A 13,857-nucleotide genomic window follows, 5' to 3' on the forward strand; every position below is an offset into this window, starting at 1 on the left:
ACAGTGGCACACTGTCTCTGCTCTGTTTCCTCCCAGCATATACACAAGACAGTCAATTCTAAGCCTGTTTATGGATGCTGCATGGTGGTCTCTCAGGTCAAGGTCATCCCATGCCTGATTATTTGGGGGTTTGCTTTTAGGAGCTCAGATCCAGACAGACATAAAGAAGTGACTGGTAATTAAGAATTGAAAGGGGGCTCTGGAGAGATGGCTCAGAGATTAAGAGCACTTGCTGCTCTTTCAGAGGTCCTGAGCTCAATTCCCGGCAACCATATGGTGACTCACGGCCATCTGGAATGGGATCAGGTGATCTCTTCTGTCATGCAGACATGCATGCAGGTGGAACACTGTGTACATAATAAATAAATAAAGGAAAAGAAAGGAAAAAGTTTATCAGTCCTGCCTAGGACACTAATACTTCTCAAGCTGCCTTCTAGGAAAGACTATTTATTACTTCTAAAGAGCATTTCTAAGTCAGTGATTAAGAGCCGTTGGCTACTCTTTCAAACGACTGACCCATCCATGTCAGGTAGCTTACAACTCCAGCTTGAGGGGACCCCAGATGCTTCTGCAAGCTCTTCAGTGCATGTGTGCATGCACGCACGCATACACGCACACACACACATAATGTAATACAAGAAATATTTTAAAATATCTAGTTCATCAAAAACCAATATGTGATTCTATTTGCAATGATTACTAGCAGTCCATGCTGTGTGACTCTTATTCCACAGATGAAATCATTAATTCTACATTAATTCAATTGGTATCAGTCGGGTAAACCAATGACATGTGTGGGTGTTTCATAAAAGTTAACTTGCTGTGTCTCTACTCTCAGCTGCTCTAGTTAACTTAGATTATTCACACACGATTTACAAGCCAGAACCTGTTTGTAGATCATGTTTTGAGGAATTCTGGTTTAGGTGACTGTCCCACTTGGATCTGATACAGAGTCTCATACATTATTACCAATGGCTCTCATACCATTCAGCCAAACATTAACAGTGACTCTCATACCATTCAGCCATACATTACCAATGGAACTGGCTCTCTGGACACTTAGCTTGTACTTGAACTCATGAAAGATCATTGTTATATATTATACAGTATAGATGATGCCCTTTTTAGTATACTACTTTATATTCTTTACATTATACATACATGAAAATAAATATATAAATGCTTGTCTTTGTTTGACTATTTATTTCTGCCATGTTCAAGAAGATGCCCTCATTCCTGGATTGTAATTTGTTTTACAAACCGACTAATAATGAGTCTAATAGTGAGTTGACATTAGCTTCTTCAGGCATGAAAATTTAATAGAGGAGTGTGGACCAGCTGGAATCCTTCCAGGTGCCTTCATAGCCCAAGTTCTTTAGGCATCCCCTTGGAGTGCAGCAGACTCAAAGCCATGCTTCTGTGTTTCTTTACACACCTCTTCTGCTTGTGCAAGTGTACACATTGAATTTTTTTTAATACCAGTGAACAGGATCTGGACATTAATCCTAAAATAAGTCAAAACCCCATTACTATCACGGATGGGTTCATGGTGGCATGTAGTCAGGCATAGTTCTAGATCTACATCCTTATCCATAGGCAGCAGCCAGAGAGAGCATGACACTGGGGCTGGTGTGGATTTCTGAAACCTCAAAACCTATCCCCAGTGATGCACTTCCTGCAACAAGGCTGCACCTCCTAATCCTTCTAATCCTTTCAAACAATTAAGCATTCAAATATATGAACCTATGGGGGCCAGTCTTATTCAAGCTACAAGAGCAGTCATTCCTCCACCAAGTTAGAAGAAGGTGTTTTCTTCTTGACTAAAATTTACATTTAAGAATCTGTTTTCAGTCAGGCCCTGCTACTTCCTGTCTATGTGATCTAGGGCACATGCTTCAGCTCATGGAATCATTCCTACAAATAAACACTGTTGTGGATCATTTGTGACATGTCTCTATAAACTCACAAATACTTGCTCCCTAGATGGTTGCACTATTCTGAAAGGTTGTGGAAACGCTAGGGGGCGGAGCCTCAGAAATAACAGTTATCTCTTAGCCCAGTACTTTGCATGTTGTGTCCTGATACATGGTAATTATCCAGACAGCTTTTCATGCATAAAAGCTATGAATTTTTCCTGATGCAACATCTTAAAGATGCTTTCTAGTCCACTGGAGACTCAAGATGCGCACATTCCTCTCAGTGCCTTGATTATATCCCTTCCATTCTTATCTTTTCTGGCTAGAATTATTTCCCCCTCAAATACTACTTAGCTGTTAAACACTTAATTTTTCTGGATGTGATTTTATTTTCAATTCTGCTATTTCTCAGAGTGAGAGCAATTAGTATTATTAGGGTTTGCGAGTTATGTCAACATTTAAATAAGAATATACTGTGTATATCTGCTCCTAATACCATTCTGAGACATCCTGGGAGGACTCACTTTTACTTGGGCACTAGGAAGGTGTAAAGCATTAGTAGATGCTGTTAAAACCTGCTATAACATTGTTGGGGGGCTTCCGAGGCTCCCCTTAGCTGAGGAGCTATTGGAAGTTGATACCTAATGGCTGCTAGAGAAAGAAAGTCACTTTTCTTTAAGGGTTTGGCTCCTGTTAAGACTCCATGTCCCAGTGGATAGCCCTGGATCTGTGCGCATATGGGGAGTCCTAATTGGACTCAGTGGGTTTAATTAATTATGAAAGGAAGATATGAGGTTGAGAGGAAGATGTGATCAGGTGGTGTTGGAGGGAATTGGAGTAGGGTAAGGGGCAGTACCTTGTATGCATGTATGACATTTTCAAATAAAAACTGGAACAATCTGTTATAATCACTGTCAGTGTTAAGAATAAGTTTAAATTTTTATATTATAAGCATTTGTCTTAGTTAGGGTTTTATTTCTGTGAAGATACCATGAGCGTGGCAATTCTTATAAAGAATAGTATTTAATTAGGTGGCTCGCCGTTCAGAGGTTGAGTCCATTATCATCCTGGTCGGACGTGGCAGCAGGCAGGCAAACAAACATGATGCTGGAGAGGTAGCTGTGAGTTCCACATTTTGCGCAGACAACAGGAAGTGGCCTGAGACACTGGATGTGGCATGAGCACATATGAGACCCCAGAGCCTGCCTCCACAGTGACATACTTCCACCAACAAGGCCATACCCACTCCAACAAAGCCACATCTCCTAATGGTGCCACTCCCTTTGAGGGCAATTTTCTTTCAAACCACTGCATTCTGTTTTCAGCCCCCAAAGGCTCCTAGCCACATCGTAATGCAAAAATGCATTCAGTCTAACTTCAAAAGTCCACATAGTCTTAACTAAGTTTGAAACTGTTATCAAGTCTAAAGTTCAAAGACTGTTCTGAGATTCATGCACTATCTTAACTGTGATCCCCTATAATATTAAAATCAAAAAGCAGATCACATATTTTCCACATATAATGGCACAGGAGACATAATGGGCTATGAGACCAGCCTATGGTTGGTTGAAAACACAGCCTCAGTGACTGTAATTGGATAAAAGGAGCAAGACTGACTATGATTAGCAAGTCTCCTTGGTTGTCCTTGGTCCACAGTGTATGTTAAGCAAATGATTGTGATTCGTGCTTGGGCTGTATAAGCAGGCTAAGTAGGTGGCCTCAGTGAGTTGGCTAGAAGACATTTTCCTGTGTTGTGTCTCCTCATATATTGGAATATCAGGTGCAGTAAACCTTTTCTCTGTTGTACCTCATGTTTCTTTCTTACTTTCAGTAGTTTGGACTGAGCTATAAACACAAAGACGCCAGGGAGGGAAGACAATGAGATTCAGTACTAGTTTCTAATTTCTGGTGTTGGGTTTCTAAACAGCCTTGCTTATGACCAACAGCTGGGTCCCAAGCCCTGCACCCAGCTTCCCAGTACAAAATACTGGCAAATGCCACTCGGTGGCTGAAGAAGTAGCCATTGCTAGAGGCCTCAGGCCTACCTGCTAGCAGTGCCCACAGACCTGAATTTTTCCTGCAGCCCTAGCATGGCCCAGTTACTTAAGCCTGCCTGCTGGGTCTCCTGACCTCCAACCCACAGGAAGCCTGCACATTGGTGGTTCTGGAAGGCCTATTGTTCAATTTTTTGGAGAAGGCCTTCTAGGTATCCTGGCTTCCAGGTAGCAGTAGGTGCCCAACTATACTTTGCCTCCCAAATGTTGTCCCAACATAGGCAAGTTTCCTGGATCCTGGCAGGAGCCATTGATAATTTATGTGTTCACTTGGATAGATCAATAATGGCCAGGGTAGGAAGAAGGGAAATTGAAAAGAAAAAAAAATGAGAGATGGGAGTGGGGAGGCAGTGGATGCAGAAAACAGAAGGTTACCAGAAACCAGAGAGGAGAATCTATAGGTCTTGGTCATCACAAAAGGTTCCAGAGAACTGTCTAGTCTTCAGAGTCAAGGGACTCAGACTCTATGCTTAATGTTGTAGCATCTGTCCACTGCTAAGAGCCAGAAGCTGCAACATCCCAGGCCCATAGAGAGACCGTAACACTGGTGAGATTGAGCCCACCATATCTAGGCTGTATAACATTAGGAGATCCCCTTACCCTTGCTTTTCTCTGGCCACTGCTGACACTCCCTGCTGTCAAACACGGAAGGAAGAGAAAGCTGTTAGACATCGGCATTTGCAAGGCTTCCTGTCCACCCACAATTTCTATCTAGGAAGAGCACAAGGACCTTCACCCAGTCAATGGGTGGCTCTGCCTGCTGCTAACCTTGTCTTGCAAACTAAGCTGGCTTAGTGTGCAATAGACATTTGTAAAGAATGCTGGGTAATACGTGAGGGCTTACGGCTCCATTTGAAAACCTAGTGTTGTGTAAACACATTACCCTACTTGTGAAACTCGCCTGTATTTTGTGGTCCACTTGTGTTATCTGGCATAATAGCTCTCAGCCTTAATTTCCTATTGCAACTCTGGCTTTATTTCTATTTGACTAGTCTGGGTGAGTCCTGGTTTCTGTTTCTTAAAGTTCATCAAGTATGTTGGGGACTATTATGTTCAGGTGTGTGACTTTTGTTTACGCTGCATTTGATTAACTGTGAAGCTGTGATTCTTTGCCCGTCTAAAACACCTGATGGGCAAATATAAAGATGAATGGCCAATAGTGAGGCAGAGCAAGGATAGGCGGGGTTGACAGGCAGAGAGTATAATAGGAGAAATGAAGAAGAGGCGCAGCAGCAGCAGGAGAACAAGGAGAGGAGGACATCAGGGGCCAGCCACCGAGTCACCCAGCCAGCGAACGAGTAAGAAAGACATACAGAAGTAAGAAAGATAAAAGCCTGGGGAAAAGGTAGACGGGGTAACATAGTGAAGAAAAGCTGGCAAGAAACAAACCAAGCTAAGACAAGGCATTCATAAGTAATAATAAGCCCTCATGTGTGTGATTTATTTGGGAGCTGGGTGACGGGCCCCTCAAAAAGCCAAAAGAATAAAACATTACACACCACAAGTGATTTTGCTATGTAGTCAGGCTTGCCATTCCTTGGTTTGGTCATTTGAATGAGAAATTTCCACCATGCCAGTATTTGAATAATTGGTCCCCTGCTGATGGCACTATTTGGGGGTGGTTCAGGACCAGAGGTGGCTAGTAGTCTAAATGATTTTTATAGTCAAAGGCCATCCTGAGCTCCCACAACCAGGACCAGAGGTGGCTAATAGTTCAAGTGATCTCTATGCTATCTATACGACTGACACAGGACCTGACCCTTCCTTAGGCCTGTAAGCCAGTATAGGTAACCTGTCGGTAGAACCCATCTTGGAAGAAATGACATATACCCTGAGTCAAGGGTCAATGTAATGAACGTTTTCTTGTGCAATGGGGATTGTAATGCACCAGGAAACTTTTTCCCAGATTGCACTGAGTTTTAAATATCCCGAAAATGACACACCTGGTTTTACACTCTTTAGAAGTCTTGTTCCAGGTGGACGAAGTCAATCTGGGCTGAGTTTTCATTCTCATTTCTCCACACCATTCACTTCCTTGCCTGACACCTGTGGGCACCCCCTCCCTTGGAGAATAAAGGTAGCCATAGTTAAGAGGAGGAGTGCCTGTGAGCCAATGACACTCCACTTTTAGACTCTGAAATTTGAATTCATGCAGGAAAATGTCCTTCTAAGTTTTTTCAACTATTCAAAACACCCTTGTGTTGTTAGAGGTACAGAAACAAGCGGCACGTAGGATCTGGCAAGTCCAGTCTTAAGAGTTTGTATCTGTGTTCCTGCTTCAGTTTGGTGGCATAAAGTATTTCATTCCCTAGATTGCAAGAGCATTTAAAACAAGTCTTAATTGTTTTTTAAAATTATTTTCTGTGTATGGATGCTTTTCCTGCATGCATGTCAGTGCATCATCTGTGTGCCTAGTGCTCGTAGAAGCCAGAAGAGGGCATCGAGTCGCCTGGACCCAGAGTTACTGACTGTTGTGAGCCATTAGGGCTGGGAATTGAACCCTACTCCCCTGGAAGAGCTCTTACCCGCTGAACCATCTCTTCAGGGGCTAACAGTAAATGTCATCAAAACATTTTAAAACACAGTAATGCCTGTCTTTAGCAGTCTTTAGAAACTGTAGCTGTTGGGATTATTTGGTCTATGTGTAGCAAGCCCGACCTAAATGATTGACAAGCATATGAAACGGTGAAATACAGGCTTAGTTACATACATGCTGCTCTACCCACTCAGCCATCGGTGCGTGTTTCTTATTTTCCTGTTTCCTCTCATTATCAGTAAGGAATGATGCTTGACTCACGGTTACAAGACAGCTGCAGTAGCCCCAGACATCACATGCAGATATGTGACATCCAACACAGACTAAGAATACTTCATGTGCTTTGTGCATTTGTATTGGATTTTATGTGTGTACGCATGTGTGGGTGGGTGCTTGTATATTTATATGCATTTCAGGGCTGAAGTTTAACATTGGGTGACTTCTCTAATTACTCTGTATATTATTACTATTATTAGTACTATTAGTATTATCGAGACAGTCTCTCACTGAAACCAGACTTCACCAATTAGAGTAAACTATCTGGCTAACAAGCCCAAGAAAGCCCCTGCTTTCTGACTCTCCATTGCTGGCAGACTACTGATTACCTGGCTCTTTAATGTGTGTTCTTGGCAATCAAACTGAGGCCCATATGCTTGCCTGGCAAACATGTTACTGACTGAGCCTTCTCCTCAACTGTGTGGTAAAATCCCTACTGTACTTGTTTCTTTATTTCCTTCAAAGACCATTAGAGAATTTTTATTACAAGAAATTTCCCAGCTGGGCGTTGGTGGTGCACACCTTTAATCTTATTACTTGGGAGGCAGAGGCAGGTGGATCTCTTGGAGCTTGAGAGCAGCCTGGTTGTCAGAGTGAGTTCCAGGACAGGCTCTGATGCTACAAAGAAACCCTGTCTTGAAAAACAAAAAAAACAAAACAAAAACAAAAACAAAAACAAATTCCCTAAAAGAAATTCTATTGCTTTTCCGCCTTTGTAGGTTATATTTGCTTTAGTTTTCCGAGCTAAAACCATTATTCCTATCAGATTACACTTTAAAAGGAAAGTACCTTATTTTTGCTTACTTTCTTGTTTTCCTACAATCTACAACATTGGCAAATATGGCATAAAAATGGCAAAAAGATAAAAGCTTCACTGTTTTGATCATCTGTGCTCATCAAAGCATTGTCTAGTTTATATTGTAGAAACAGCAAAAGTTGTTTTTTAAAAAGTATATTAGTGAGTAAGATTTGAAGAATTATGTCACACACACCCCAACACCAACGCCTACTTTGTTATCTCCATGGCTGTTCAATCCACCTCCCAGTTGGGAACACTCACCTCTACTTCCCCATTTGAAAACCATCAAGGCAGATTGCTATTAACCCCAAACTAGCCTGCAGTAAGAGCCCCAAACCCATGAGGAGTGTGGGCTGAAGTCCCACCTGAATGAGATCTGTGTGTAAACATCTCCGGCTGCAGAAGCACTTCTTGTCAGGACACAGAGGCCAGGCTTCTGGTCACAGTTCTGCCTTTATGGGGCTATTACAGCGGACAGTGACTTAGCTCTAGCTTTGATGCCTGTAAAGCCAGGGTTGGGATTATGTGGTTTACGAGGTTTCTGTTAGGGGCAAACCTGTTCTATTTAAGCAGGTGACTCCAAATTTTTCACCTTTATTTTCAATGACAAAGACTACAACAGAGTCAATTATGGTATTCTAGGGCAATACAGTAGTGCTACAGAATATGAACACGACATAGCATAAAAATAGTAAGACAATGCAAGATTATAGTGACTGTCACTTCTACATAGCATTGGTGCTCTGGGAGACATTCTGGTGGAACCCAGACAAATTCCATTCCCACTCTAGAAACTGAACCAGAGGGCAAATATGAGAGCCATGTTGAAAGGAAATAATACTAGAAATGGTTATTTTTTAACTAAATTATTTGCAAACCTGTATTTCCATTTATACTGAAACACAGACCATGAACAAAGCTCTAGGGATGTCTTCTGTTGCTTCTAGAACTCTGTTTCTTGAAATGACCAGAGAAGTTAAGCTGGTTTGGGAGAACAAATTTCATGTGGCAGCAAAAGCAATGGCCTTTAGGTGGCCTGGCCTTTTCCCCTGGCTGCTCAGAACCTTCCTTAGTTTAGGAAGTCACCTAGTCATTCGACTGTTCATTTCTCTCTCAATACTGAACTTTTCCACTTCTCTAAGGGGTGTTGTTGACTTAGGGGAGTTCAGTTATGTCTAAGAACCTGGGGGTCTCTTGCCTAAGGAATTGGGATGTAGGTTTATCTGTTTCATACTCAGAAAGCAGCCTAAGGGTAGGGCGGCAACGAGTCGCAGATTCTTGGATCTGAACGGCCTTTTTTCTTGCATGTCTGTAAAGACCGGCAGCACGTTTTAGAGGGTTTCTGGAAGATTTCACTTTTGCTCCTCTGGTCAGGGTTACTCTTCTTTATTCTGAGGCAGTGTGTCCAGGACCTCTTTCCCAGACGGGTTCCCCATGGCTTCTTCGTAGGAGGGTGGCAGGCAGGTCAGGTGCAGAGTCCCAGAGACCGGCAGTGGGGAGTAGGGGACACTCTGCTCGCTGCCCCAAGGCAGACTGGGCAAGAAGTCGGTCACCTCTCCGGAAGGGGGCTCTGGGAGGTCGATGCTGAACACCTGGCCTTGGACCTGTCGGGCTTGGCAGCGTCGGTACAGGAAGAGCAGCAGGAAGGCCAGGAAAAGCATGCTGGTGGCCGGAAGCAGGATGCACAGAAAAGGCTCCACATCTGCCTGGGCGGAACTCACCTGCTGGGTGCCCTGCAGTTAGCAATGAGATGAGACAGAAGAGGAGGGAAGGTGGGTCTCGCGAGTATGCCCAGGGACCCTTAGGTCAAATAATGTGAATGACACGCCAAAGTGTGTATTCAGAATATCCAAGCACACATTGACATCCAAGTTAAAAATGTTATCTTTATTTTGGTAAGTCCACCTATTATTTTCACTGGGAACCCTTATTACGTACATGCTTACTTTGTTTAAAATTAGGCCAACAGTGTTTTGTTGGCACAGATGACTTACATAACGTTCATCTTTAATTCTGGAACAAAAATCTCACATGGTTATAAGTTCATACCACATGTAAATAATTAATGAGTTTGGGTTTCATAGCTGCACTTACAGTTATAATTAAGCCTACTATGTAATATTGGTAGGACAAACAGAATTGAAAATTTATCGATCTATATATTTTATTTTTTGTAGGTGATGTTGAGACAGCCTTGCTATGTAACCCTGGTTGGCTTTGAACTTGCAGAGATTCTCTTTGCCTTTGACCCCTGGGTGCTGGGATCACAGGTATACATGACTACCTGTGACCCAAAAGTTTCTAAAATTTTTAAGAATAAAAGAATTTACACATAATCCAATATGATGACTCAAACCTGTAATCCCAGCACTGGGGGAAGGAGGGGTGAAAGCAGGAGTACGATGAGTCTACCCTTAGCTGCACAGCGAGTTTGAGATCAGCCCGGGGTACATGAGTCAAAACAAACAAATCATATGAAAATTCTCATACAACCCAAATGGTTTTAATTTTGCAGTATTAGCTCACAAGAATAAAAATGGTTCCTGGTGGGGTAAATAATGTCATGAATTGATGCTTCAATAGCAGAGTTGAAATGCAGACTAAAAATGCTGTTGTAATTGCATGTATACTGTTTTAAGATCAGTTACTAACGATGTATTTCAAAGTTTCTGTGTTATATAAATAAAACACAATGTAAAAATGCAAATATCTGTGACCATGGGAAAGGAAATATTTTAAAGGTGAAAAGAATGTGGTGATGATGATGATGATGATGATAATAATAATAATAGAGGCTATAGAGATGGCTTAGAGATTATGAGCACTCACTGCTCTTCCAGAGGTCCCGAGTTCAATTCCCAGTAAACACTTAGAGGCTCACAACCATCTATAATTAGATCTGATGCCCTCTTCTCATGTGCAGGCAAAATGTGCAGACAGAACACTGTATACATAATAAATAAGCAAATCTTTAAGAATAAATAAGGAAAAAGATAGGAAGAACGAAAGAAAAAGGAAAACAAAATAAGCCAATGAAATAGCAAGTTCACTGCATAGGAATAGTAAGCATAGATGCTACCCTGAGAGTTGTTCCTCTCCTTCTCACTCTTTCTTTTGGACTTCTGTCTGATTTTGATGGAATTGGCAGGACAACTGACTCATCTAGCTTTGTGTGAATAATCTTTCCATATTCCCTAAAGGCTTTACAATGTGTGTCTTTCTGGCTCAGAGTTAAGATGTTGATTCTGTGCTTACACTGCTATGTTTTTTATTCTTGGTAATATATGAATTCAGAACTTTTACCTCAAGTAACCTAGAAAGCCAAAACCCTTCATAAGAAACAGAGCAGCTGTGGTCTTTGGGTTTGACAGCTATCGTTTTTGAAATCCCTCTCCTCAGTGACCATGGAGAACACTTACCCTCTCTGGATGTGCAAATGCTAAATAGTATTAGAAGTGTTCTTGTTTTGCTCTATTATTTAGCATTCAGAGTACTGCAACCTCTTGAGACAAAGTACTTTATTTTTCCAGTTAAGAAAAATTTCAGAGCTATAGGTCAAGTGCATTATAGCAGTCCTAATTTCCTTATTTGATTATTCATGCTGTGATGGCTGAAATTATTATTAATATAGAAAAGTTATTATTCCTTAATATAGAAAAGTTATTATTCCTGCTCATAGCCTCTAAAATTCTTTCCTGTGATCAAAGTTGTTTGTTAATTTCTAATAATTTTCTGATGTCTGTGCTTACTCAAGGGACATTTTAGGAAAATTCTGAGTTGAAGCTATAGCATGTGAAGGATCTATCTTTTTATTTACTAATATGTATTTTCTATGAATACAGGTTTAGGAGATTTTAAACACCAATCTCTCCAGTTTCCTAGAAAATGAGAAAATAAGTTCATTTCCATTTCTTGTGTGGTCAGCCTGCTATCATTTATCCTCTAATTATATAGCATCTTTGTTCTTAGATTTCTATATTTTTTTCTTTAATACTGCTCAAGATTGAAACTCCTTGGTGGTTTTCCAGACAACTTGAAGCAGCTGCTGTATTTCTTAGTGAAAGAGAAAACTTCCTCAATCCCCTGCTCTCCTTCCTGAAGATGCTCCGTTTCTGTGAACTGTTAGGCACAGCATTCACTACACAACTGGGAATAACAGCCTAAACCTCTTAGTCTTGTATATAGCGTCTAGACATTGCATGCTGAGCAAAGAACACAGCTAAAACACATTAATAAAAAGCTCCTGGTTTCTAGCCTCAGGTGTTCTTTGATCTATAATTGATAGAACAAATATTCTGATACATTCTTGGTTGCCAACCCCGCCCCCCAACTCTCACGTATTTCCTACAGATTGCTAATCACAGAACACATATTATATCAGTTTAATACTCTGCGTGTCCACTAAGTTTTACAATACAGGCATTGTTGGGTTAAAGAGCTAAGTAACATACTTCAGGGGGGAAAATGGCTGAATCCAGAGATACAGACCTGCAGTTGGGTCTCCAGAAGTGGCAGGCTGGGTTCGCTGGTTAGCCACTCGTAGGTCCCCCTGCCAGCATGGCCAAACTTCCTCCAACTGCTGCCCAGCAGTCCCCTCATGTTCCTTCCACCCGGCTGCCCAGATTCCACAATGCTGCTTGCTCTCGGCTTGGATTCAGGGTGGGTGTGTTGATAAACCTGCCTTCTGATGAGTGGCAACAAGGAAAATAATCCGAGCCGAGGGACTTCTCTGGACTGGGTTGAAACTCAGTGCTTTTCGGTGGGTTTTGTGGCCTTTCTCACCAGAAGGGTCGCAAAATGTTCTTAGAAATGGCACAGATTCCAGGTGAGTTCCGTGCATTGCGCCCTTAGAAAGTGTGGGTTCATGCTCTCTGTGTATAAAGAGCTGTTCGTATTTAGGCGTGACTAAGACCCACCTCCTTCCCTGACCACTGTCTTCGCAGAGCCACATCTGATCAAACAAAACCACACAAGCTGAATTATCCTCAACGATTCCTGGATTCCATAGTACGAAACAGCAAAGAGGTATTTGGTAAGAGAATCAAGGACCATTAATAATTCTTTACTGAATTATTTAGATGAAAGATGCTTAATGATAAAATTGTACAGAAGCCAGACGGACAATAGCTTAGATTGTTTGGATGCGATGTTTGCTGGTTTCATTTTTTTTTCAAATTGAATTACCAGTATCTAAATAGTCTTCCTTCCGGTTATCTTGTACACTTTATACAAATACTGCTAGCAAGCTTCAGAGAAGAGGCTTTCAGGTTGATGTTTTCTAGGCTAACTTGGGGTTATTTAATCACACGTGTGCTAATTAACATTTCAAATATTGTCTTAGCCTGCTTATGCTACTATAACAGACAGAATAGCTAAGAGTGGGTAACTCATGATGAACAGAAGGTCAAGTGTTATGGATCTGATGTCAGGAGAGCCCAGTATCAGGGTGCTAGCATTTGGTATGTGGTGAGGAGATGCTTCACGTGTCCTCACATGGTGGAAAACGAAAGGTCTGGCTAGTCATGTGATAACCCCTTCATGAGGATGCCAGTCCTACTCAGGAAGGAGATGGTATCACAGCCTGAAGACCTCTGAGGCCCCCCTCTCAATTCTATCGCATTGGTGATACCTAAATTTGGAAGGGGGCACATTCAAACCACAGCAGACGAGTTTGGGATGAAGCGACTGTCATAGATTGAAAAAGTTCTTAACTTGGATTTTTTTTCTCCTTAATCAGAATTATCATCTATTGGCCCATGTTTCATGAAACATATAAGGCTATGTTTCAGGGAGTTATAGACTTAAGAGATAGGGAGAACCCATAGTTACCACCAACTTCTTTCTAAGACCACTGTCCTGCCTGGCAGAACTCAGTCCTTGCCTAACTTACGTGTGTTGTGAGCGTTTGCTAGGTTTCCCAGTATTTTGTCAGTATTCTCAAATACAAGTCTTTCCTGCCCCATCCTTTTGTTTATTTATTGTGCAATTAGCTTACTTTGTACCTCTAGTTAAGATGCTGCCTTGTTTGCCATACATTATACCAGAAGTATCCAGCAACCTGTATCTTGTGTGACTCTGTCCCTGGGGAGATGGGAACAAATGACTACTCATCCCAGACAGGGAACTGATCACAGACTAAAGTGGCTCTACCACCAAAGTCCAGCATGCGAACCAGTTCATTCCATTGGGTTAGTTACAAGAATAAGAGTGAAGGGTTGCTTACGGGAGCAGAGATGACAATGGTATCACTAGAGTCCACCTCAATATAGGTGACAG

General features: G+C 41.8%; 1 protein-coding gene across 1 annotated transcript; it reads right to left on the minus strand.

Annotated features, from left to right (window-relative positions):
- Positions 1 to 8,957: 8,957 nt before the first annotated feature.
- On the minus strand, positions 8,958 to 12,180 carry Smim28 (small integral membrane protein 28). Its single transcript, XM_038340827.1, has 2 exons — positions 12,070 to 12,180; positions 8,958 to 9,314 (listed from the first exon to the last, which is right to left on the minus strand). Exons 1-2 carry the CDS (start codon positions 12,178 to 12,180, stop codon positions 8,958 to 8,960), a joined length of 468 nt encoding a protein of 155 aa, XP_038196755.1.
- Positions 12,181 to 13,857: the final 1,677 nt, after the last annotated feature.

The sequence above is a fragment of the Arvicola amphibius genome, chromosome 8 (assembly GCF_903992535.2).
Source record: "Arvicola amphibius chromosome 8, mArvAmp1.2, whole genome shotgun sequence".
In the NCBI taxonomy this organism is placed as follows: domain Eukaryota; kingdom Metazoa; phylum Chordata; class Mammalia; order Rodentia; family Cricetidae; genus Arvicola; species Arvicola amphibius.

Bases quoted from the DNA above. Each gene is read 5' to 3' on its own strand.
- Smim28 (XM_038340827.1), bottom strand. From the start codon at position 12,180: ATGAGGGGACTGCTGGGCAGCAGTTGGAGGAAGTTTGGCCATGCTGGC. The intron at 9,315-12,069 runs GTCTGTATCTCT...TGCTAACTGCAG, and splicing joins TTCTGGAGACCCAACTGCAG to GGCACCCAGCAGGTGAGTTC.